Source organism: Typopeltis vanoorti, chromosome 3 (genome assembly GCF_054136105.1).
Source record: "Typopeltis vanoorti isolate ZY-2024b chromosome 3, IOZ_Tvanoo_1.0, whole genome shotgun sequence".
Lineage (NCBI taxonomy): Eukaryota > Metazoa > Arthropoda > Arachnida > Uropygi > Thelyphonidae > Typopeltis > Typopeltis vanoorti.
In genome coordinates, this window is record NC_143551.1 from 84974763 (window position 1) to 84999775 (window position 25013).

The 25013-nt window shown below is 36.0% G+C and overlaps 1 protein-coding gene across 1 annotated transcript in view; it reads left to right on the forward strand.

The window, feature by feature from the left end:
• Positions 1-25013, forward strand: part of LOC150108342 (dynein regulatory complex subunit 11-like) — a 286902-nt gene that overhangs the window by 246172 nt on the left and 15717 nt on the right. Inside the window, exons 15-17 of the mRNA XM_090390448.1 lie at positions 2715-2810; positions 3717-3838; positions 24697-24813. Coding sequence (XP_090246574.1) covers positions 2715-2810; positions 3717-3838; positions 24697-24813 — 335 coding nt within the window. The remainder of the gene's footprint in view (positions 1-2714; positions 2811-3716; positions 3839-24696; positions 24814-25013) is intronic.

Sequence of the window (25013 nt, forward strand, 5' to 3'; positions counted from 1 at the left end):
GTATATTAATGATATTGGCGAAGATTTGGATGGAGATATTCAGTTGTTTGCAGATGATGCAAAGTTGGGACAAACCATAAAGAGTAGTGAAGATGTTGTGGCCTTGCAAGAAGACTTGAATAAATTGAGTGATTGGGCAAGCAAATGGGGATGTGAGTTCAATGTTGCAAAATGTAAGGTTTTAAAATTTGGAAAACAAAGATGGGATGCAGAATTTATGCTTGGTGAGAATATATTGTTGGAAGTAGAGGAAATAAGAGATCAGGGGGTGATAGTGGATAAGGATCTAAAATTTAGGGGACACATCGCCAAAATTGTGAAGACAACACAAAGACTTCTGGGAATGATGCGGGGGACACTGACGTGTAGAAGTAGGGAGATTCTTGTTCCATTGTATAAGGCTTTGATTAGGCCACACATGGACTATTTTGCCCAGATTTGGTCACCTGGTTTTCAGAAGGATGAAGAGATGTTGGAAAGGGTCCAAAGGCGACTGACTAAGGTAGTTTCTGTCCTCTGGAATGTCGAGTATGAGGAAAGATTGAAAACATGTAATTTGCAGAGTCTAGTGGAGAGAAGGAAGAGGGGAGATATGATAGAGACCTACAAGTTGGTAAGGGGTTGTTATAGGATCAATGGTGGAGAAGTTCTACAGAGAATAGTGGGAGATCAGGGGAGAACCAGAGGTCATCCCTGGAAACTGTATAAAGAGGGTGTGAGTAGGGGAGTGAGAGGCAGGTTTTTTTCGTGCAGAGCTGTGAGTGATTGGAATGTCTTGTCTGAGAATCTGGTGTCTGCAAGGAGTTTGAATGTGTTTAAGACACGGTATGATGAGATGTGTGAGATAAAAGGACCTCCTAGATGAGTCTTTGTCTCCATGAGGTCTTGTTTAATAATAATAATAATAATAATAATAATAATCTCCTTCCCATCCATTTCTTCATTCCATGATATGGCTATAAGCTGTTTTCTGAGCTCTTCGTAAGCACAAAGTCCTCATATGATGGCTACCTCAAAGGCACCTCATGGCACTCACCCAACTGGATGAAGATTCAAACACCTCATTTATAACTACATCTTCTGATGAAATGATCAAATTCAAAACCATTCTCGTGGTCTCCATTCTGAACAGATTGGAGACCATGGCATCATGTCTCCACACGCAGATCCCATAGTTGCAGATGCAACACTGTGCTATATGAGACAGTGTCTCACTGTAGTGGCAGCCAGCCCTACAGTTTGAGTCATCACTACCCCATCGAGCTAGGGAGGAAGAAGATAGTTCTAACTTTGCAATTTTGGACAGCCGCAGGCATGGGATCAGCCATCTAAGTGATGGAACCCTGAGCCCACCGTCCTTCACCCTCTTGTGGAAATATACAGTAGGAGTGTTGAGTGGCAGTCGGAGCCATGATCTCATGGCCTAACGGATAACCCTCCATTCGGAACAGTACCGAGATATATGTCCTACCAAGCACCAACTTGTGGTAAAAGCGAGGTAGGAGATAGTGGGATAGGAGAAACAGTCTTTGCTGGGGCTTGAGAGGAGCTTTCCTCAAAGAAGTGATTCCAGCTTCTAGGATAGAAGATTCATATCCTCAATATACCAATCTTTGCTATCTGTCAGTCAGCCATCCTCTTATCTATGCTGATAGGTTGATAGTTGGATACATCAGTCTTTGCACCACCCTTGTGTAATGGAATTACCATACATTCTTTCCATTCCTGTGGAATCTTCCCTGTTCTGAGACTCAAATTACATAGCCTGGTTAAAGGAATAGCCCAGTTCAGTTGAATGCCCTTTTAGCATCCATGCTGATAACCCATCAGTCCCTACTGCCAAATTCTTGTTCTATTTGTGCAACAGCTCTAGTTCCTCTTCCTTATACACCTCAGTTTTTTCATCCTTTGAAGAGGTGTCAGCGAGCTCAATGTTGCTTACACAAGGTTGATAGCTTTTAGCAAAACGTGCACTCATTAGTTGAACAATCACTTCTGCATCTGTTGCCCACGTACCATTTGCATTCGTAGAATTATTCTTTCACATTAGTATTTTTTTCTTTTACTTTTAGTATAATAATCAGGGCCGGCCATCTCGGGGGAGTGCAATGCACCCGAGCCCCACGATCGAGTGGGCACAATCAGTACACATTTGCAGAAGCGTATTATATTTCTAATGTGTATTTTTTTGTTTTTCTGTTCCAAAATCATTTGCAGGTAAGAGGTTTTACAATACGTTTATTTCAAATCCTTTAATTTTTACCTTTGAAAAATATTTTAGGGCCCCAAAAGGTTTCTTGCACCTGGACCCCTTTATAGAAAAGGCCGGCCCTGATAATAATAGAATTGCAAGCCAAAGACAAACCCTTTTGGGTTGTCTTTGGCTTGCAATTCTATTATTTTCCAGTTTCTTTTCATACTCAGACTTAGCTTTCTGTACAACATCTGTGATGCTTCCATCCCGCTGCTTATAACTTTCATAACTGACATCATCCATAGCAACTGGTATTCCTTCTGCATCATCTTTTCTTATGAATCTCTTGCTTAATTAGATTACACATCTATTTCACTCCTATCCTACTTATTCTTCAAACTGTAGAAACACATTCCAATATTACTTCATTTAAATATTTTTTAATTGCTTCCCACATACTGTTGATGTTCTCTGTATTCCACAGCCAATGTTAGTATAAATTTTTTCTTTTTTCTTGCAGTTCTCTGGACAGAGCTGATTTCTAATTATAAAGGAATTCTCACACCAAAACTTGATATCAGTACATTATCCAAAGTTTCAGATGGATATACACCAGGTCATATGATTGCCATTATAAAAAAGGTACTTTAAAATAATTTTATTTTAATCATCTTTATGTAGTATAGTATCTAGTGGTCATTTCTTTATACAGTGTGTTGAAATCACACATTTCTCACTCAATCATATGCCAAATCATTAGGTCTTATATTCATTTAGCTTGCACAGAAAATCAGCATTTCAAAATGTTATAAATAAACGGATTTATTTATCATGATGATTCAGCTTGTTGCATTCCACTGCTGAGTAAAGGCCCCTCCAAAATTTCTCCACTCTTCTCTCACATGGGCATCCTCATTCAGTTAATTCCTGCCATTCCAGTGATCTCATCCTCAGTCTCCCTAACTTGATCTCATGCTTCAAAAATTCCTGTCTTGCTAGATGGCATTGGCCTGTATTTAGTGCCAAACCCATCTAGAAAGATAAGAATTTTTGAGACGTTAGTCATGGCTTTTGTTCTTTTGTAAAATTAATTTCAAGTCCTACTAGTTGACTTGTTGCTAGTTTTTTATCACCTTCATCAGTTAATAATAGAATTGCAAGCCAAAGACAAACCCTTTTGGGTTGTCTTTGGCTTGCAATTCTATTATTTTCCAGTTTCTTTTCATACTCAGACTTAGCTTTCTGTACAACATCTGTGATGCTTCCATCCCGCTGCTTATAACTTTCATAACTGACATCATCCATAGCAACTGGTATTCCTTCTGCATCATCTTTTCTTATGAATCTCTTGCTTAATTAGATTACACATCTATTTCACTCCTATCCTACTTATTCTTCAAACTGTAGAAACACATTCCAATATTACTTCATTTAAATATTTTTTAATTGCTTCCCACATACTGTTGATGTTCTCTGTATTCCACAGCCAATGTTAGTATAAATTTTTTCTTTTTTCTTGCAGTTCTCTGGACAGAGCTGATTTCTAATTATAAAGGAATTCTCACACCAAAACTTGATATCAGTACATTATCCAAAGTTTCAGATGGATATACACCAGGTCATATGATTGCCATTATAAAAAAGGTACTTTAAAATAATTTTATTTTAATCATCTTTATGTAGTATAGTATCTAGTGGTCATTTCTTTATACAGTGTGTTGAAATCACACATTTCTCACTCAATCATATGCCAAATCATTAGGTCTTATATTCATTTAGCTTGCACAGAAAATCAGCATTTCAAAATGTTATAAATAAACGGATTTATTTATCATGATGATTCAGCTTGTTGCATTCCACTGCTGAGTAAAGGCCCCTCCAAAATTTCTCCACTCTTCTCTCACATGGGCATCCTCATTCAGTTAATTCCTGCCATTCCAGTGATCTCATCCTCAGTCTCCCTAACTTGATCTCATGCTTCAAAAATTCCTGTCTTGCTAGATGGCATTGGCCTGTATTTAGTGCCAAACCCATCTAGAAAGATAAGAATTTTTGAGACGTTAGTCATGGCTTTTGTTCTTTTGTAAAATTAATTTCAAGTCCTACTAGTTGACTTGTTGCTAGTTTTTTATCACCTTCATCAGTTCATTGGGATCTTCTGAGATCATAGTGATATCATCAGCATATTGAAGATCACTTAGTTGCTTTCCTAATGTACTAACAGGTCCGGCTGGTGGCATGTGCGAAGTGTGCAATATACACAGGTGCCACAGAAGAAAAGGCACCTAAAAGATGTCAAAAAATATGAGATAAGAGTTTAAACGAACAACGAATAGTACATATAATTATGAATGTACGTTGTCTTCTGTTCGGGCCCCTTCGGCTCTTCCCGGAAACGAATAAATTCTGAAATTGTATCCTGGACCCGATTATATCACTGTAATTTTTTATTAAAATTTACAAAAATATACCTAAAATAGTTCTTTATTTTTTGATGTATCATAAATCAACTTATGATTAATTGTTGAATTCTGTGTAAGGGCTGTATCCTAATTTTAATCAGATTGGATGCATGTGGTCCGCCCCTAAAAGTCAGCTTACTACTGATAACTCATTCTTCTAGCCATTCGAGCCTGTTATATTAGCGGACTGTTAAGGCAGCGACAGCGAATCGGATTTATAACAACAACCTTGAAGAACTATTTGCAAATTCACTGATTGCATTGAGAATACTATTGACTTTGCCCATTTCAGTTACTAAGGGAGAGAGAGAGAACATTTTCTAAATTAATAAAGAACTACCTGCGATCAAGCATGAGTCAAGAAAAACTAAATGGTTTGGCACTAATTTCAATAGAAAATAATATTGCTCAGTCTATCAACATTGATGTACTGCGACATGATTTTGCTAAAATGAAAGCCAGACGCGTCCCTTTTAGCAAAATTAATGTAAAGAATATTTGAATAAATCTCTTAACTTTATATTACTATTTTATATTATTTTGAAAATTTATATAACTTGAAAAAATTTGTGTAAGCAGGACTAATCTGCAGGTAACATTATACTGTAAAGCGGTTTTCATTTGTTTTTCATTTCCTGTTCATTTTATTCACACTTTATTAAAAAAAAAAACTTTTTTGGAAAGGTGCCGAACATTAATCGCACACACTGGAAAAATACTATGCGCCGGTCCTGTATACTAATACCCTTATGCTCCAGAACGTTTTGTGACCACATGTTCAAGTGTAACTGCAGAAAGCTGAGGACTATTTGGTCACTTATTTAACACCTTTATTGATTGGGAAGTAATCTTCTTTTGTTCTTTTGTAAAATTAATTTCAAGTCATACCAATTGGCTTGTTGCTAGTTTTTATCACCATCAGTTCATTAGGGTCTTCTGAGATCATAGTGATATCATCAGCATATTGAAGATCACGTAGTTGCTTTCCTAATATATTAATACCCTTATGCTCCAGAGCATTTTGTGACCACATGTTCAAGTGTAACTGCAAAAAGCCAGGGACTATTTGGTCACTTATTTGACACCTTTATTGATTGGGAAGTAATCTCCTTTTCATTCTCTGTAAACAGCTGCTTTACTTTTGCTAAGTAACTTGGATTAGTTTGATATATTTAAATCTTATAAAAATTTATGAGGTTTAAATGTTTATAAGAAAGGCGATCAGTACACCCATGAGCAGTACAAGGCTCAAACTAGGAAGGTTACCAGAATAGTAAGAAAAGCTAAATCAGATTATGAGAAGACCTTAGCCAAAGAGATCAAGAGTAATCCCAAAGAGTTCTTCCTCTATGTAGCAAGTAAGAGGAAGAATGACTTCGGAAGGATAACTTTAGTGAGTGTTGATGGTACTGAGGTGACAAAATCATGTAATAGTCGGGTTACTGAGTGATCACTTTTCAAAAGTCTGTCACCCAAGTGAGGATATCTCTATACCTGTAGCAATAACTAATGTGAGAATTGAAGCTAAAGAACCAGAGGTATTTAATATGTTGCAAAATTTAAATGCAAACACTGCTGTAGGCTTAGATGGAATAGCAGCTTGGGTGTTGCATGAATGTGCAAATGAATTGTCAACCCCTCTTACTTGGATATTTAATTTAAGTTTGAACTCTGGTATGATCCCTAGGGAGTGGAAGTTAGGCAAAGTGGTTCCTTTGCATAAGGGTGGCTCTAAAACTGCGGTAGTTAATTACAGACCAATCACCATCTCAGGAGTAGTGGTAAAAGTATTGGAAAAGTTGGTTAAAGACAAAATTCAAGAATGGGTGGATCAGGATATGATACTCTATAGAGGCCAACATGGTTTTGTTAAAGGTAGATCCTGCCTTAGCAATCTATTAACTTTTTATAATAGAATGACATCTGAGTTGGACAAAGGAAACTGGCTACACAGTGGTACTTCTGGATTTTGCTAAGGCTTTTGACAGGATACCCCCATGGAACACTGTTACGCAAATTGGAGCAGATGGGAATGGATACTAAATTGGTGATATGGATAGGAGAATGGCTCAGGGAGATATACCATAAGGTGGTGTATGGAGGAGCCGAGTCCAGAATGAGGCAGGTGACCAGTGGTGTGCCTCATTCTGGACTCGGCTCCTCCAGAATGAGGAGCCGAGTCCAGAATGAGCTTGGGCCATTGTTGTTTAATTTGTATATAAATGATATAGGAAATGGCTTACAAGGAGATATTCAGTTATTTGCTGATGATGCAAAGTTGGGTAGCGCAATAAAAAATCAAGCTGATGTTGAAAGTTTACAGATGATTTAAATAAGCTGGTAGAATGGGCAAAAGATAATGGATGTCAGTTCAATGTGGAAAAGTGTAAAGTCATACATTTTGGGATTAAAAGATTACCAGCTGTATACTACATTGATGGAACAGTACTCCAAGAGATTGATGAGGCTAGGGACTTAGGGGTGTTGGTATATAGGGAGATGAAGTTCAGAGGACACATTGCTAAGGTGTCCAAGATTGCACATAGGATTACTTGGTTGTTGAGGAACACACTGACATCCAGAGATAAAGAGGTTATTATTCCCCTTTATAAAGCGTTGATACTTCCACATTTGGATTACTGTGCTCAGGTCTGGTCACCTGGATTCCTTGGAGATGAGGGAGCTGTGGAGAGGGTTCAGAGAAGAGTGACCAAGTTGGTGAGTGATGTAAAAAATGCTCCCTACATTGATAGATTGAGAGCTTGTGGATTGCAGAGATTGGTTGATAGGCAGAGAAGAGGGGATATGATAGAAACATTTAAATTACTGAAAGGTTTTTATAGGATTGATGCAGGGGAAATGTTTCAGCTGTGTGATAGTGATGGAAGAACAAGAGGTCATCCCTGGAAATTAAAGAAGAGTGTGGTTAACAAGGGTGTCAGAACAAGGTTTTTTGCCTGGAGGGTGGTGAATGAGTGGAATTCATTGCCTGACTTAGTTGTGAGTTCTTCGTCTGTAAATGAATTCAAGAAGAGATATGACAGATATTGTTTTGCTAGTTTGGGTCTCCCACGATGAGTCTACTGACTCCGTGGAGATACCCATAATAATAATAATAATAATTTATACCTTATTCCACTAGTATAAGGTATAAATATATAGCCTGAGCTATGAAGTGCTTTAGTATTGTTGATAAAAGCAATGTATAGAGGGTTGTAATATTCGTTATGTTTTTCGATAATTTGAGTGATTATTATTATTATTATCATTATTATCAGCAGACTTCCATGGAGTCAATAGACTCATTGTAGGAGGTCCCATGCCCACATTCACAACTCATCATACTTAAACTTAAATGCATCCACTGTTGCTGCACTCACTACACTCTCAGGCAAGCTATACCATCACCTACCACTTTCTATGCAAAAAATCTACTCCTCATCCCCCCCCTTGCTCACACCCACCTTATAGAGCTCCCAGGGATGGCTTCCCATTCTCCCCCTGTCTCCAACCGTTGTATGAAAAATCTCATCCATGCTAATATGGTATTTACCCCTTACCAACTTATATATCTCAATGATGTCTCCCCTCTTCCTTCTATCCACTAGGCTCTGTAATTTGCATTCTCTCAATCTGTTCCTAATATTCCAGAGACCAGAAATGAATTTACTGAAAGGTGTTATTTGGTCCTTTTCATTAAAATTGAAAACATTTTGATTTTTAAGACCATGGATTTAATATACATTTATGCAAATCGTCTACTAGTTTGCTAGCTGTAACTGTCTAGCTTTGTCAAGACGAGAAAGGTTATGCTAGTATTAAATGCAAAAAACAAAAGAATGAAGTAACCGTTTAAAAAACAGCTAGACAAATTGGAGAGCACGCGTGGCATCACACGCATAAGGCGTGAAGACTTAGTTATTGTTATTAAGTTGTGTTTTATAATTTTTCGTGTAATTTAGTTCCATTAAACTTAATGAATTTAACAGATTTTTCCACGTCTTTTAATATTATCTGGTTTCTATTGAGATTATTTCCTGTTCGTGGGACTACTGCTGCTTCTTTAAAGGTTCTACATCTAAAATCATCTTCGATATATGGCATGGAACTGTTATCCCAATCTATTGAATGGTTTGAAGTTGAGAAATGATGTGCTAACCCTGAGGTGTCTGTTCTATTATGATTGACATCTCTAACATGTTCCTTCTTTCGAATTTCTAGGCTTCTTGAAGTTTGGCCTATGTAGGTAAATCCACATGTACATGGTATGCTATAAACACCTGCATATTTGTAGAAAGCGATGCTATCCTTAGTGGATCTTAATAACTGTCTTGTAGTTGTGTTTATAGCATACCATGTACGTGTGGACTTACCTACATAAGCCAAACTTCAAGAAGCCTAGAAATTCGAAAGAAGGAACATGTCGGAGATGTCAATCATAATAGAACAGACACCTCGGAGTTAGCACATCATTTCTCAACTTCAAACCATTCAATAGATTGGGATAACAGTTCCATGCCATATATATCGAAGAGGATTTTAGATGCAGAACCTTTAAAGAAGCTGCAGTAGTCCTAAGAACAGGAAATAATTTCAATAGAAACCAGGGAATAATATTAAAAGACATATGGAAAAATCTGTTAAATTCATTAAGTTTAACGGAACTAAATTGTGTGAAAAATTATAAAACGCGACTTAATAACAATAACTGCCTTCATGCCTTATGCATGTGATGTCACATGTGCTCTCCAATTTTCTAACTGTTTTTTAAACCGTTACTTCATTCTTTTGTTTTTTGCATTTAATACTAGCATAACCTTTCTCGTCTTGACAAAGCTAGACAGTTACAGCTAGCGAAACTAGTAGAAGATTTGTATAAATGTTTATTAAATCCATGGTCTTAAAAATCAAATAGTATGTTTCAATAGAAATGAATTTAGTTAATGAGACAGAGTTGTAGAGTAGGTGCCCTCCCCTGATGAGTCTTTGGATTCCCTGGAGATGCCGTGTAAGAATAATAATAATAATCTCTGGATCCTCTCCAACATCTCATCATCCTTTTGAAAACCTGGAGACCAAATCTGTGCAGAGTAATCCATATGCAGTCTCAAAACATCATTACCTCTACATCGGTGTTTTCCACATCATTCTCATAATCTGCTGCATTGCCTTTGCAATTTTAGCAAAATGTCCATGAAATTTCAAGTGCCTGTCTACAATCCCCCCCCCCCCCCCCGAGATCTTTCATGTCCTCCACCTACTCTAAAATATCTTCACCAACCCTATACTCTGCATCCCATCTTTGTTTCCCAAATTTTAAAATCTTACACTTTGCAACATTAAACTGACTTCCCCCCCCCATACACTTGCCTATTCAGACAGCTTATTTAGGCCCTCTTGCAAAGTCACATCTGCTCTACTTCTCATAACTCTCCCCAACTTTGTATTATCTGCAAACAACTGTATATCACCATTTAAGCACTTTCCAATGTCATTTACATACAAATTAAAGAACAATGACCCCCCCCCAAAAAAAAAACATACCGCTGGGGCATTCCACTAGTGGCATGTCCCATGGGAAGTAATACCAAACTGTTAACTTTGATGGCAAGATGGATGACAATCCCTTGGATTTTTATCCCTTCATCGCTAAGGAGTTGATTAAATGAAGAAAAGATTATCGAGCACCTGGCTCACCCAATTTAGGACCGTGTGAGAGCACTTGTACCGATGAGCAGAGCTGCCTTCAGGCGCTTATGTTTCCATCTGTCATTCTCATCATAGTTGAATGACTCTTGAATGAGTTGATTGGGGTGGAGAGCTGCCTGAGCAAAGTATGTAGAGGGTATATCCAGTATGTTAGCATCTCGATGGAGGAGAACATTTCTGACAAACTACAAAGCATCAAAAATCATATGAGACACTTGTTTTGAATCACTTGTAGTTTTTTGATGTTGCTGGGGGAAGTGTGTCCCCAAGCCAGTGATCCGTATGTTAAAGTGGGTCTGACGATTGATTTATAAATCCATAGCTTATTTTTAATGCTAACTTGGCTTCTCCGGTTGAGAAGAGAATAGAGTTGAGCAATTGCAGAATTGGATTTATTGCAGGCATATGCAATATGAGGGTTAAAACTGGGGCAGTTGTCTAGTTGTATACCTAGATATTTGATTTTGGATTGCCATGGAATAGCTGCATTGAACAGCTTAATTTCTCCACAGTGAGATGTTTTTCTTCTTGTAAAAAGTATGGCAGTGCTTTTGTCAGCATTGACATCTAACCTCCATTTCTTAAACCATTTTTCCAGGTTTGTTGCTGCGTTTTGTAATCACTGTGTAGCTAAGTGCAGCCTTAGAGATCTGGTCAAAATTTCCACATCATTCGCATAGCAAGCCATGGTGGTTGATGCCGTGAATGGGACATCTGCAATGTAGATGTTGAAAAGCAGCGGGGATAGCAGCAAGCCTTAGGGTACACCTGCAGTGATTCTTTTAGCAGATGATCTAAGTCCGTGCAACTAAATAAAGGTCGAAACCAGTCTGGGTAGTGGCCCTTCCCTTAATGCATAGCATTATACATGTCCTCAAGGAAATGTGCTTTGCATTATGGGAAATACTAAGACAAGTGATAAGGGCCTCCACCTTTACCATGAGTTGCCTCAGTCCTGAAGATACTTAGGCTCAAACTTTGTTTGCTTATACTTGATTAAGGTGGATAGAGGATTAAACCAAATTTATTATAATCTAACCAAGTAGAAAAAACTTCCAACAACACACTGTAATTGGTTCTTTTGTCGCATGCCGTGACTTTCTGCTGCAGTTTTATTACACACATTTTCATAATTTTAGGGAGTTAATTATAAAAAAACAGCCGAATTCAAAAGTTCTGCTGTTTTTTATAATTAACTTATATATAATATAAATAATTTATATTATATATAATTTATATATAATATAAATAAAAATTGTGTGTAAAACAATTTTTTTGTTATTACAGTGCTAAAATCGATAAAATTGCAGTATAATGTTACAGATATTTTAATTTAAAAAAGTCTGCCAGTCCCGACTTGCCATAGTAATAGTAGTGAATGTATCTTTCCTGTTCTTCCAGGCAGATGTTCACTGATCTTCCTGTTTGCCCATAATAGGCCAAGTCACAGTCACACTGAACTTCATACACTCTTGGGTGTGCTAAAGGGTGAAGTTTATCCTTAGGCGAGCGGATCAGAGTTGCCAGCTTGAGATGAATTTTGAAAGTGGTGCAAAGGCCATGTTTCAACAATACTTTGGCTATCTTTTCCGATGTACCTCTGATATAAGGAATAGAAATGGTCATATTGTATTCTTGTGTATTAGAGGAGGGCACAGTAATGGGCCTATGTAGTATTTTATCTATTTTGTAGGGATTGTAGCCGTTGGCTAAGAATGTATGGCGCAGGTATTGGAGTTCAGTGGTCAGGGCTGTATCGTTAGAACAAATGGCTCTGGCTCTGTGTGTAAGCGTTTTTAAAATGCCGTACTGTTGGACTGCTGGACTGAGAGCGTTCTTGGCTTCTTCAGGGAGTGTTTCCGATGATAGGTTTACCACCACGTGGTCTCGTCAAAGTTGCAGTTGCAGTTGAAGAAGCCAAGAACGCTCTCAGTCTAGGACATAACTTTGCCATCACGCCCAAACACATTCCTAAACTAGAAATTATGATGAAAGTAGAATGGGGTATCCACGATCTTCCGCCAGCAATGGCCAATAACGTGTGACTAGATATCGCAAGTATTATAAACAAGGCTAAGCCTCCAAAAAGCAATATGCCATGTAAGCAAATAACTGCCCTAAAAAAAATTATATAATAATATAACTATAATAATATAATATAATAATATAACCACATATCAAATTATACATTGAAACCCTACGATGTCTCAAAAGAAAAAAGTCCGAAAATTACTGAAAAAAGTGACATCATGGCCCAAAGAAATCATCAGAAAAATAAAATCAGTTCATGTTAAACCACCCAGTATTTATGGATTACCAAAAATCCACAAAACTAATATTCCCCTACGCCCCATAGTTGATAGCATAGATAGTCCCACATATAAACTGGCCTGGCATTTAGCCAAGTCGCTTGCCCCCCTTACTGGCAACTCCTCTACTTTTGTAAAAAATTCAATCCATTTCAAAACACTGGTTAAAAATCTAATCCTAAAAGATTCAGACATAATGGTTAGTTTCGATGTCACCTCCTTATTTGACAATGTACCACTTATAGACACTCTTGATTTAATCAAGTCTAAATTTCCCCCAGATATTTTTGAATTATTTCAATTTACCATGAATGCAGGTTACTTTTCATGGGGGGGGGGGAATTCTACAAACAGATTAATGGTACTGCTATGGGTTCCCCCGTTAGCAAATTTTTTCATGGAACACTTTGAAAACAAAGTACTAACCACAGCTACATACAAGCCACAAGTGTAGTTATGCTATGTAGATGATGTGTTTGCCATCTGGCCCCATGGACAAGACACTTTGGATGCTTTTGTCACCTACCTAAACAGCCAACACCCCAAAATCCACTTCACAGTAGAAAAAGAATCAAATAACTGTTTACCATTTCTTGACACATTAGTCACCTGCCTTTCAGATGGATCACTATCCTTTTCTATTTACAGAAAGCCTACACACACACACACACACACACACACACACACACACACACACACACACACACACACACACACACACACACACACACACACACACACACAGGAAGATACCTACATAAACAATCACATCATTATCCAGTCCAACAGTACGGCATTTTAAAAACACTTACACACAGAGCCAGAGCCATTTGTTCTAACAATACAGCTCTGACCACTGAACTCCAGTACCTGCGCCATACGTTCTTAGCCAACGGCTACAATCCCTACAAAATAGAAAAAATACTACAATGGCCCATTACTCTGCCCCCCCCCCCCCTAATACACAAGAATACAACATGACCATTTCTATTCCCTATATCAGAGGTACATCGGAAAAGATAGCCAAAGTATTGTTGAAACATGGCCTTCGCACCACCTTCAAGCCTCATGTCAAGCTGGCAACTCTGATCTGCTCACCAAAGGATAAACTTCACCCTTTAGCACACCCAGGAGTGTATGAAGTTCCGTGCAACTGTGACTTGGCCTATTATGGGCAAACAGGAAGATCAGTGAACATCTGCCTGGAAGAACAGGAAAGATACATTCACTACTATTACTATGGCAAGTCGGGACTGGCAGACCACGCTTTGGACACTCCTTCACACAGGATTAGATGGAGGAAAACGAATGTGCTATTTAGGAGTCGTTATAGATCTTAAAGATTATTTTTTGAGTCAGCAATGGCTTTGAAGAATTCTCCCAACCTTAACAAATATGGTTGCATTAATTTGCCAAAAATTTGGGAGACGGTTATCCTAAGAAAAACTCCTGGATAATTGCTTTTTTTTTTTTTTTCTGTTAGAGGGTGCCAAAAATAGGACTTTAGATCTTTTGTCTTTTGCAATTATATTGTTTCACTCGCTCACTGTCGTGTTTACAAGTGTGTTGTGCTCTGATGATGCTGAGTTGAAAATCAGCAAAATATAAGCATTAATAAAACATCTTTGTTGATAAAAGTGTTTGTGGTGGTGTTGTTAATACTGTGAAAAATAAGTCATGAATAAAAAAGTTCTGTTGTACAACTTTATTAAAATTTTTTTTTCACCATGTAGAGATCTATATCACATTCTTGCAGTTCCAAACTTGGGTCTGGTAATTCTTTTTTGTACAGCATCACACATTAAGCCTAAGTCTAATACAAAGTTTGTATTTGTAATTTTGTTTGTATAGTCTTTTGGATATGCATTCTTTCTTTTTGGTCTCAAGGATGGTCTGATGGTCTTCTATGTCCATCTGATGGGATGGGATGGCATGGAATTCTTGTCCCATTTATTATTGTAAAAGCAGGCTGCTGAATAGTAAAAGTGCTGATTTAACAGTGGCTCAAATACTTGATAAGAAACACTGGCCTGAAGATATTAATGCCTCATAGTTATTCCAAACAGCTGAAACAGACCGGAAATTCATTGCTACACATTGCATGCTTAAAATTCTTCAATTGTTGGAAATTTTTCCACTTGGTTATGCTATAAATTTAAGATACCCAAAATTATATTCTTGGTTTAATTATTTATTCAAATGTAAGCAAATGAAGTTTGTGCCTGAAGTATTTTCAGGACTGGGCAACTCTTATATAGAAGCTAATGACTTCACATAATTTGCCTTAGTATCCCAAAATGCAAAGCACATATCCTTACGGACATGTATAATGCAATACATTATGGTAGAAAGGTAACTACCCTGACCCGTTTAGACCTTTACTGAGGTCTCATCAGTGGGAGCCACACCCAGAGGTGATACCAAGGTTGAGGTAATGCAGAAGTCATATTTTCATATACGAGTAGCCAAAAGGTGTGACACCTTATTATTAAGATACTCGGGATTAGAGATAGTTGTTAGAAGTTTTTTTCACTTGTTTAGCAACCCTTCCCATAATGCATTGCATTATACATTTCCATAAGGATATATGCTTTGCATTATGAGATACTAAAATAAGTGATATGAAGTCATTAGCTTCTATGTACGAGTTACCCAGTCCTGAAAATACTTCGGGCACAAACTTTGTTTGTTTACACTTAGATAAAGGATTAAACCAAGAATATAATTTCTTGGTATCTTCAATTTATAGTATAACCAAGTTGAAAAACTTCCAACAACTATCTCTAATCCAGAGTATTTTAATAATGGCTTGGTTGGCCGATGGTTAGTATCCACTCTCCAGCCAAAAGGCCCTAGGATTTGAAAGGGATAAATTAACTGTGTTAAGGGTACAGAGTGGATAACAAAGATGGTTTCAGTATTTTACAATGTTAGTTATGAGGATTGGCTTAGGGAATGTGGACTGCAGAGTTTGGCAGATAGAAGAAGGAAAGGTAATATGATTGAGACTTTTAAACTGTTGAGAGGTAGTTACAGGGTTGACACTGGGGAGTTCTTTCGTTTGGTTGAACAGTGGGAAGGAGTGATGTCAAGGGGCCATCCCTGGAAGTTACGAAAGGAAGATGTGAGCAAGAGGGTGAGGAGTGATTTCTTTGCATGGAGGGTGGTTGAACCGTGGAATGCATTGCCTGATAGAGTGATGAGAGGGAGAACGGTCAATGAGAGTGGTATGATAGACTGTTTCCTAGGAGGGACCTCCCGTGAGGAGTCTTGATCGACATTGTGTTTTCTAGGAAGGACCTCCCATGGTGAGTCTTTTGACCCCATGGAGACCTGAATAATAATAATAATAATAAAATTACAATGCAGCACAAGTTCCTGCTTTGTTGCTATCTAGAGCAGGACCAACTCTTGCTCTTATGTTTTTCCCAAAGTTTTCCTGTGACTTCTGCTTTACTGCTAATTTTGCACATTGTTTTTGCATTTTTCTCTATATATTCTAGGATGCATGCTGACTTACTTGCTAGGAATTTTTGATATGATTTCTTCCTTTCTAGGTCTACTTCTTTAATTCCTTTTGTTCACCATAGAATTCTCACATTTTTATCCTTTCAAACTATTTCTCCAATTGCTTCCTTAGCAGAGAACGTTAACTTTTTTTTTTTTAGATTTTGCTGCTGGGTCTCTACAGTGTATATCTGGTTTTTAAACATGTTTACTTCCCCCCCACCCAATAACATGTATTCATATACAGGGTGACCCATAAATCACGAAGGGATTTAAAATAAGTGGTTTTTCATAACTAATAAAAAAATCCTCATTCTGTATTTCATTATAACAAAAAATAAATAAAAATAATTAATTATTGATTATTATTATTAATTGCCGGCCTGGTTAGCCGAGTGGGTAGCGTATCCGCTCTCCAGCCAAAAGGCTGCGGGTTCGAATCCTGCCGTGGGCATGGATGTTTGTGATTGTCTGTGAAAGTACTAGTGGTGGTAGTCGGCGGTAGATGGTGTTGGTGTTAGATGATGAAGGTATGTGGAGTAGTGAGACAAAGAGTTGTAGAGTTGATGCCCTCCCTCGATGAGTGTTTGGACTCCCTGGAGGTGTGATATAATAATAATAATAATTATTATTATTATTATTTTTAATTAATTTAATTAAAAATTAATTTTTAATTAAATTAAAAGCATATTAACAGATTAATTCCTGAAACTGCCATATATAGAATTGTTATTAAATTGGTGAACATCATGTTGCTCATTGTTGAGCTGCACTATAAGGTCTATCATGATTAAACCCCTTTATATGAGTTTTGGACCATCCTGTATTTGAGCCCCCAGTTACATCTGAATACTGCTTATCAGTGATTCTTTTTTAAAACTCTCATAGATGTTTTTATTTAAATGTAATGCAATTTTATCTTGTTTAAAACTAAATGGATTTGTTAAATTGATGGTGAGCATCATGCCAAGATATCAAATGCATTGCTTGTTTTTTGAGCTGCACTGTATAATATCTATTGTGGCCTAGTTCTTAAGTTTGTAATGTATGCTGACCATATTTGATTTAAAATAAGACTTTGGCTTTTGTTGTTCTATTTTGGACAACATATCATTTCAGCAGTTCTCTGAATTTGTGAAAATAGCTGTTAAATTCAGTATATGACATTTTTGTGAGTTGCCCAAGTACCTGATGTTTTTCATTGATAGTTTGATAAGCTAAGCCAGATTTGTGCAACCACCATTTCTCTACATCTTTAGTATGTTCTTTCATATGTATTTCTGCCAAGTGTCCTATCTGTAACAGATACTGCACATAAGAAAACCTTAATAAAGAAAATGCAGAAAATTCTTTTTCTTTATTAAAAAATGTTCCTTTATATGTGCCAAAATATTTGATGACCTTTGTAAAATGTTATTGATAGTTTTAAGATTTATAGCTATTCTTTAGGAATACTTCCCATTTCTTGTCCCCTTTTGTTGTTGTCATTTGATATGGCGCATGTTCTAATTTTGAGTATTTTTATGACATCACTTCTGGACAGAGTAATGGCATGAAGTAGCATGTAAATATCTTCTAATATTGAATTTTTTTTCTCATCATCATCAAATTCCTGATATGTACCCTCAGAAAGGTCTACAGGATATTATGATAGTACTACATAAAAAAGGTTACATCATTACTAACTTCCTATCCACAATTTTCTCCAAATTGTGAATAGGAAGGTTACATCTGTGAACTAGGATGTCTCAGCCAGCTTGAAATTCTATCATATTGTGCCATCATTTCATTTTGGTTTAAGCCAATAAAAGTACAGTTTGGTTGACTGAATCCCAAGTTACCGGCTTTTCTTGGTAATGATCCATCTAAAGATGAATAATAATGGAGAAAGCAATCTGGTTAATCTGATTTTACAAAACCATCTTTCTGCTTGTATATTCTTCAGATCTAACTTCTAAAAGCTATAAACATTATACTGCTCTTAACATCTACACCCTCTGATTGTGGCTTTTAAACTTTTTCTCTTGAATCTTTACAGATGCATATAAATTCATCTGTTTATAGATAGAAATTCTTAACTTCTGTTTCTTAGATTTTTCTCTCTGTTTCCTAAGAATTTGTATTGATGTGCATCAGAAACTTTATTTATATTATAAAATATTAAGATATAATATAAAATAAAATATAAAGATATAAATAATATAAATGCTTAACTAATCATTTCTATCAATAGAATTTAATAACTTTCCAGTGATAATTAGGTAAAAACACTTACACTTATTTGCAGAACCTTCAAAATTCCCTACTATTTACTTTTATTACACTCAGAATTTGTCATATACTTCAATAAACCATTGAAATAGTATGTGTTTCTCTTGTAGAAATAATTCCTCTCAAATTATTTCTGCAAGTGTTCTGTTACTGTTTATCATATTTAATAACTTTTCCAATTACTATTGACATCTGTATCATCTGTATCCATAGTTTTTATGTTATCTTTATCATCTCTTTATGCCTTTTCAAGGTACTCTTTCTGCCACTTGTAACTTTTAAAATTACTTCCATAACAGCTATTTCTTCTTTAGCTGTTTTTACACATAACTTATTTCTTTTAATATTTTTCTTTATTCTCTAAGGACATATAGTTATATACCTCCCAGAAAATTTTGATATAATTTCATCTCTTTTGGGACTGCTTTTTTACTGTCACAAGTATGCCATGGTCCGATTTTTCTGTCCTTGCAGATGACTTCATCACATGCTTCCTTGGTTGATATACTAATATTTTCAGGTGAAATTTGAAGAAACTTAGTTTGCCACTGGGTCTCTAGGATTTCATTCTTGTTTTTCAAACTCTTTCACTTTTTCCCCCCCCAGTCATGTGTGTGTATATTTTGAGTCGACATTTCAAAACTTCAGACTGTCAGAAATCAGCAGACAACACATTAACCTTTTGGATTGGATAATTGAGAGACCACTATACTTACTATTATTATTAGCTTTGCCCTTTGCTTCACATTCTCTCAAAATATTTCCCTGGATCCAGGATTCATTTCCTGCTTCATTATCTAAGTCTCCAACAGGAGCCAGTTTTTCTTTTCCCTGAATGAAGATTCCAATATTCCATTTCATGATTTACCCACTTCACCCTACTTTACATTTTTCTCTTTGTTTCCTAAGAATTCATGTCGATTTGCACCAGAAACTTTATTTATATTATAAAATACTAAAAAATAGTTTTTATTTGATATTTTTTTTATTTCTTCTTTAATTTCCCATATTCACCACAGATTCTTTATTTTTATATCCTCTCCTTGCATTCAATTTTAGTACATGCCTTCTTGGTTGCTTCTTCCCAAGAAATTATATTCTTGTTTTTATCTTTGCCCAAGCATGAACAACAAAAATTTGCATCGATACAAAATTCATAACGAAAAAAACTCACGTACAAAGATTATTTAATAGTATAATTTTCGCCTGTGTGTCACAGGCATCTTCAGTACATATTAAGCTCAAATTAAACAATAACTGACAATTCCAAAAAGCGCCACCTAAGTAGCTGGTATAAGATAACTAAAAAGGTCAATAAATTTCCTAAAAAAAAAAATTAATTAATTAAAAAAAAATCAATACAATAAAAAGTTAGGAAAGATTAGCTGATTTGTAAAGTACTATCTCCCATAAAGGGGATAGACGTAAGCCATCAGATCTGTTTAAGTTAGAAGAATGAAGTAGAGTTTCACATGTTTCTTTATAAAGGCGTTCCATGAGGAACTGACTTTTGTGAAGAACTCTTGTCTTTCACCAATGAACTCTATGTCTAGAGAAGATGGCATGTTCTGCAAGTCCAGACTTTTCAGGTTTAAAGTATTCAATATAAGATTGGTGTTCTTCTAGCCGAATAGAGGCAGATCTTCCTGTTTGTCTGAAATAAGATAATCCACAAGAGCACAGAATCTGGTAGACACCTGGATGATTAAGATGTGGAAGCTTGTCCTTAGGAGAAGTGAGAAAGGTGGAGATTTTTCTGAACAGTCGAAAGGCAACAAAAATATTCAGTGGTTTTAAAACTTTTGCTATACATTCACTGATGCCTTGTACATAAGGGATAGGAATGCACGTTATTTCTTCTGTATTTGAAGAGGAAGACATATTAAAACTACTCAAAGCTCTTTTGATGAAGGAGTTCTTATATCCATTAGATAGAAAGGAAGAAGTAATATATTGCAGTTCTTTCTATAATAGATCGTCTGAAGAACAAAAGGAGTGGGCATGATGAACCAGTGTTTTAATAGTTCCTGCCTTTTGACTGGGATGGTGATGAGATTCAGCATGGATATAATGGCCTGTATGAGTCTTCTTTCTGTAGACTGAGAAATGTACAAGGCATCAGTGAATGTATAGCAAAAGTTTTAAAACCACTGAATATTTTTGTTGCCTTTTGACTGGTTAGAAAAATCTGCACCTTTCTCACTTCTCCTAAGGACAAGCTTCCACATCTTAATAATCCAGGTGTCTACCAGATTCTGTGCTCTTGTGGATTATCTTATTTCGGACAAACGGGAAGATCTGCCTCTATTTGGCTAGAAGAACACCAATCTTATATTGAATACTTTAAACCTGAAAAGTCTGGACTTGCAGAACATGCCATCTTCTCTAGACATAGAGTTCATTGGAGAAAGACAAGAGTTCTTCACAAAAGTCAGTTCCTCATGGAATGCCTTTATAAAGAAACATGTGAAGCTCTACTTCATTCTCCTAACTGAAACAGATCTGATGGCTTACGTCTATCCCCTTTATGGGAGATAGTACTTTACAAATCAGCTAATCTTTCCTAACTTTTTATTGTATTGATTTTTTTTTAATTTATTTATTTTCTTTTTTTTAGGAAATTTATTGACCTTTTTAGTTATCTTATACCAGCTACTTAGGTGGCGCTTTTTGGAATTGTCAGTTATTGTTTAATTTGAGCTTAATATGTACTGAAGATGCTTGTGACACACAGGCGAAAATTATACTATTAAATAATCTTTATACATGAGTTTTTTTCTGTTATTAATTTTGTATCAATATGTCTACTCACGGTATACCTCTTTTAAAAGTTTGCATGTGATCATCACCACTAAGCTGCTCGTATATACGGGCAGTTGATTTCATCTAAGATTATTCCACAGTGCACGGTATACTTCCTATCATGCATTATGGGAAAGAAGAGTAATTAGACCAGTTTCAACTTTTAATAATTTGGTTCAATCCAAGAATTCCAAAACCTGTGACCAATCTCAAAAAACCTTTCTCTCATACTTCTAAACCTGGATCACTCCAGAATGTTGGTCTCTATGTCAGATCCACCAGCCATCTCATGACAAGCACCTTCATCAGCATTTGATGTGTGGTATTGAGGTCTAACTAAGCTACCATCTTATGGTCTCTCTCTCTCTCTCTTTGTAAGCTTCCTCTCTAGTCATTCATTGTTATCATAATAAATGGTTCCTGTCATCAGATTTTTCCAATGCTGGAGTTCTCCAGGGATCTTTGCTTTCACCTCCTCTCCCTCCTATACATCACTGACCTCTTGCTAACATCCTTTCTCATTTTTGCTGATAACAGTACCTGCCAGTCTTCTTCATCTTCTTCATTTGCGAAATCTTTTAGTGATCAAATGACTCAAGCATCAACCAATAACCAATATATAACTTCAAGACCAGCACCTTAAACAATTATCTCCTTGACATTCTCAAGTGGGGTGAAGAAAATCTGGTGAATTTTAATACTTCCAAAACATAATCCTGTCTTATTTCTCAGAAGAAAGACTATTCTCTTCACTCTTCAGCTCACCAACGATGAACATTTTCTCTTCTTGGGTTGACTTTCACATCTAGTCTCTCCTGACACAGACACATCACTTCTATAGCTTCTTCAATCTCCAAAAAAATTTTTATTTCAAACAGCACTTCTCTTCAACTCCTAACACTTTATAAATCTCAAATCTGTCACACCTCAGAATGCTTGGTTGTATCTAGAAGAGAACTATTTGCTTACTAGATGACCCTCCTCCCTTCTGTTACTAATTCCCTCCAGTCACTTTCCCATAAATACTATTTTTATGTTATATCTTTTCTTTAGCTGTTTAATGGTGTTGGATTCTGAATGAAGAGAAATGGAAATTGTTAATACATCACTCAGAGTCCAACATAATCTACCATTCCCTGAGAATTTGTTTTTTTTAAACTAATAATCTCATGTTCATAATATGCTATTTATGTAATTTTTTACAAGTTATGTTAATCAATATTTATTTATATATAAATTTTTGGATAAATTACAGTTATGAAAAGCTGTGTATTAAAAATATCAATTATTTTGTGAATTTAATTCCTTTAATATAATGTTAAAAACTGTAATATGTGTATTTTTAATGTATCCAGGAAATTCCTTAAGATAACACTTGATTGGCTGCTATGAGAAATTATGTTACTTTTAGCTAGCGTGTGCCTTAGCACGTGTGACTGTATAGAACACACGAAGCCAGTTGGATATAAACAAAACCAGTTAGAATGAGATTTTGGTGGGAAAGGAGAGTAGGATTTGATAATCAGTACATGAGAAAGTAAGACACAGGGGAGTAGGGATGCAGGCAAGGAAGGGGGCCAATTAACATGCCATAAACGGAATAAGAAGGATGGAGAATTGCTTGGCACTTTGACTTACCTTTTTTGGAGTTCTAATTCTATTGTAATTTCCTATTGCCTTTCAGTGGAATAATGCAGGACAAGGGATAATAGGAATAAGAAAAGAAAGAAATTGGAAGTTAAGTTGGACCAGTGCAAAAGGATATATTCTGCCGAGTCTATTAATCAGTTAGAGAAACAGAAGATTTTTTTAAGTTTGTGTAGTCTCAAAGTGAAAGTCAACAAGAATTTAAGTGTGTTCATAGGATTCTCGATCTGAAGAAGCTATACTACTTATGCCGGTAAGATTATCTTACCCACTCTCCTCTAGTTATGCCTAGTGTGAAGTAGCGAACTTATTTCTGGCGAACATAATTTAATCCTTATCGCTGTATTTATCTATTCAAGATCGAATTGTGATGTAGTGAGACATTTCCCTCTTGTCGTGCCAAATATTGTACCATTTGGATTAATAGTTCAAGACTGAAAGAGTGATATAGAGAAGCCTGTTGTAAAAAACTTAATGTAATATTGAAAACTGAAATTTCTGTGAACTATTTTGTTTGCAGAAATTGATTGTCTGATGGTTTATATTTTATAACTGTTCTGAATGGTTAAACTGAGTTGATATTTAAGCTGTATTGAATAATAACTTTAATCAGAGTGAAGTTGTGATAAGAATCCTTGATAATAAGAAGAATATAATCTGTAAGCTTAAGTTCTAATCGTAATTATTATACTCAGCTGAGTAGTTTGCTAGTATCTCAATGAAAACTTAATTATTGTTTAACTGTATTTTCCCAACTAGAAATCTTTGCTTTGATGTAAATTTATGTGACACTGCATTAAATAATTTTATTTGAATGGAATCTTGAGTAAGTTAAGGGATATTACATCCCATATCGTTTCTTAGCCGAATAAGAAACTCAAGGAGTTTCATATTCGGCTAAGAAACGATATGGGATGTAATATCCCTTAACTTAAACAAGTCATATGTCGCCAAATTGAAGCCTTTGGCTCTTCATATATCTAATAATTGAATCTTGTATTTGCCTGATTTCTTCATTGCACCGCTCATTAAAATAATTCGAATCTTAGCGGGAACCCTATATAATAAAGAGAACCTCAGCCTAAAATTAAGTTAGTAATAATATAGATTGGTTTATGGTTGATTCCTCAACTTTGCTCATGCAAATTTGAACATAGAGTGGTGCAGTATAATAAAAATATTCTCTGTGTTCGAATGAGGAGTCAATCAACAACTAGAATACACATCAGAGTAAAAAGTAGGATCCAACAATGGCCACTACTCAACTGAACCAGCCACCACCACCACCATTCACCCACTCTCCTCTAGTTATGTATGTACATGGACAGCTACTTGAAACAGTCTTCCCCATATCCTTGCTATTGTGAATCCAATCCCTGTTCTTTGAGAAACACATTAACAGATTACTTTCTTTCCTCTAGCTACTTGCTCACACATGGCACTGTCATGCTATAAGTGTATAAGTTTTGTATTTGGAGCTGATAGAAAATAAATAAATCTACAGATAACCAGACCTGCTAAATTTAATAATTAAATTTTCAAAAATTAAAAATAGGCTAAATTACTGTGAAGTAGGGAATTTAGCTGTTAGTGCTGCACTTTCAGTTACTCCTTTGCTTCTCCTTGTAAAATATTAAAATATTTCCTTGACACCTCTGTTTTTTTTATTAAATCTTAAAAAATGCAATTGATCTAATTAGTCATGCATATATAAAATAAGATCCCTGAATTGTTCTTACAAGTTTCAAATACAATTTGCAGTATTTAACTCTAATGTACTGTTGCTTCATCATAGGTGCTAACAGAACGAAGAATTCTTCGGCAGCATAAGCATCCCCTAGTAATCACAGACTTCGTGGTTTATATGAGTCAGTATACTCCTGTCTATAGAGAAGAGGAAGAAGCATATAAGGTAGGAGCATGAATGAATAACTAAAAGAGGAGTTATCGCTCACTTGGTCATTACAAGTACATTATAACAATAACAAAATTTGCATTTCATTTATTAGGTATTTGAACCAACAATGGATCATTGATGTTGTTCACGATTGCATTTAATCAACCAAGGCCATGAAGAATGATTATTTACATCAGTTTCATTCTTTGTATTCT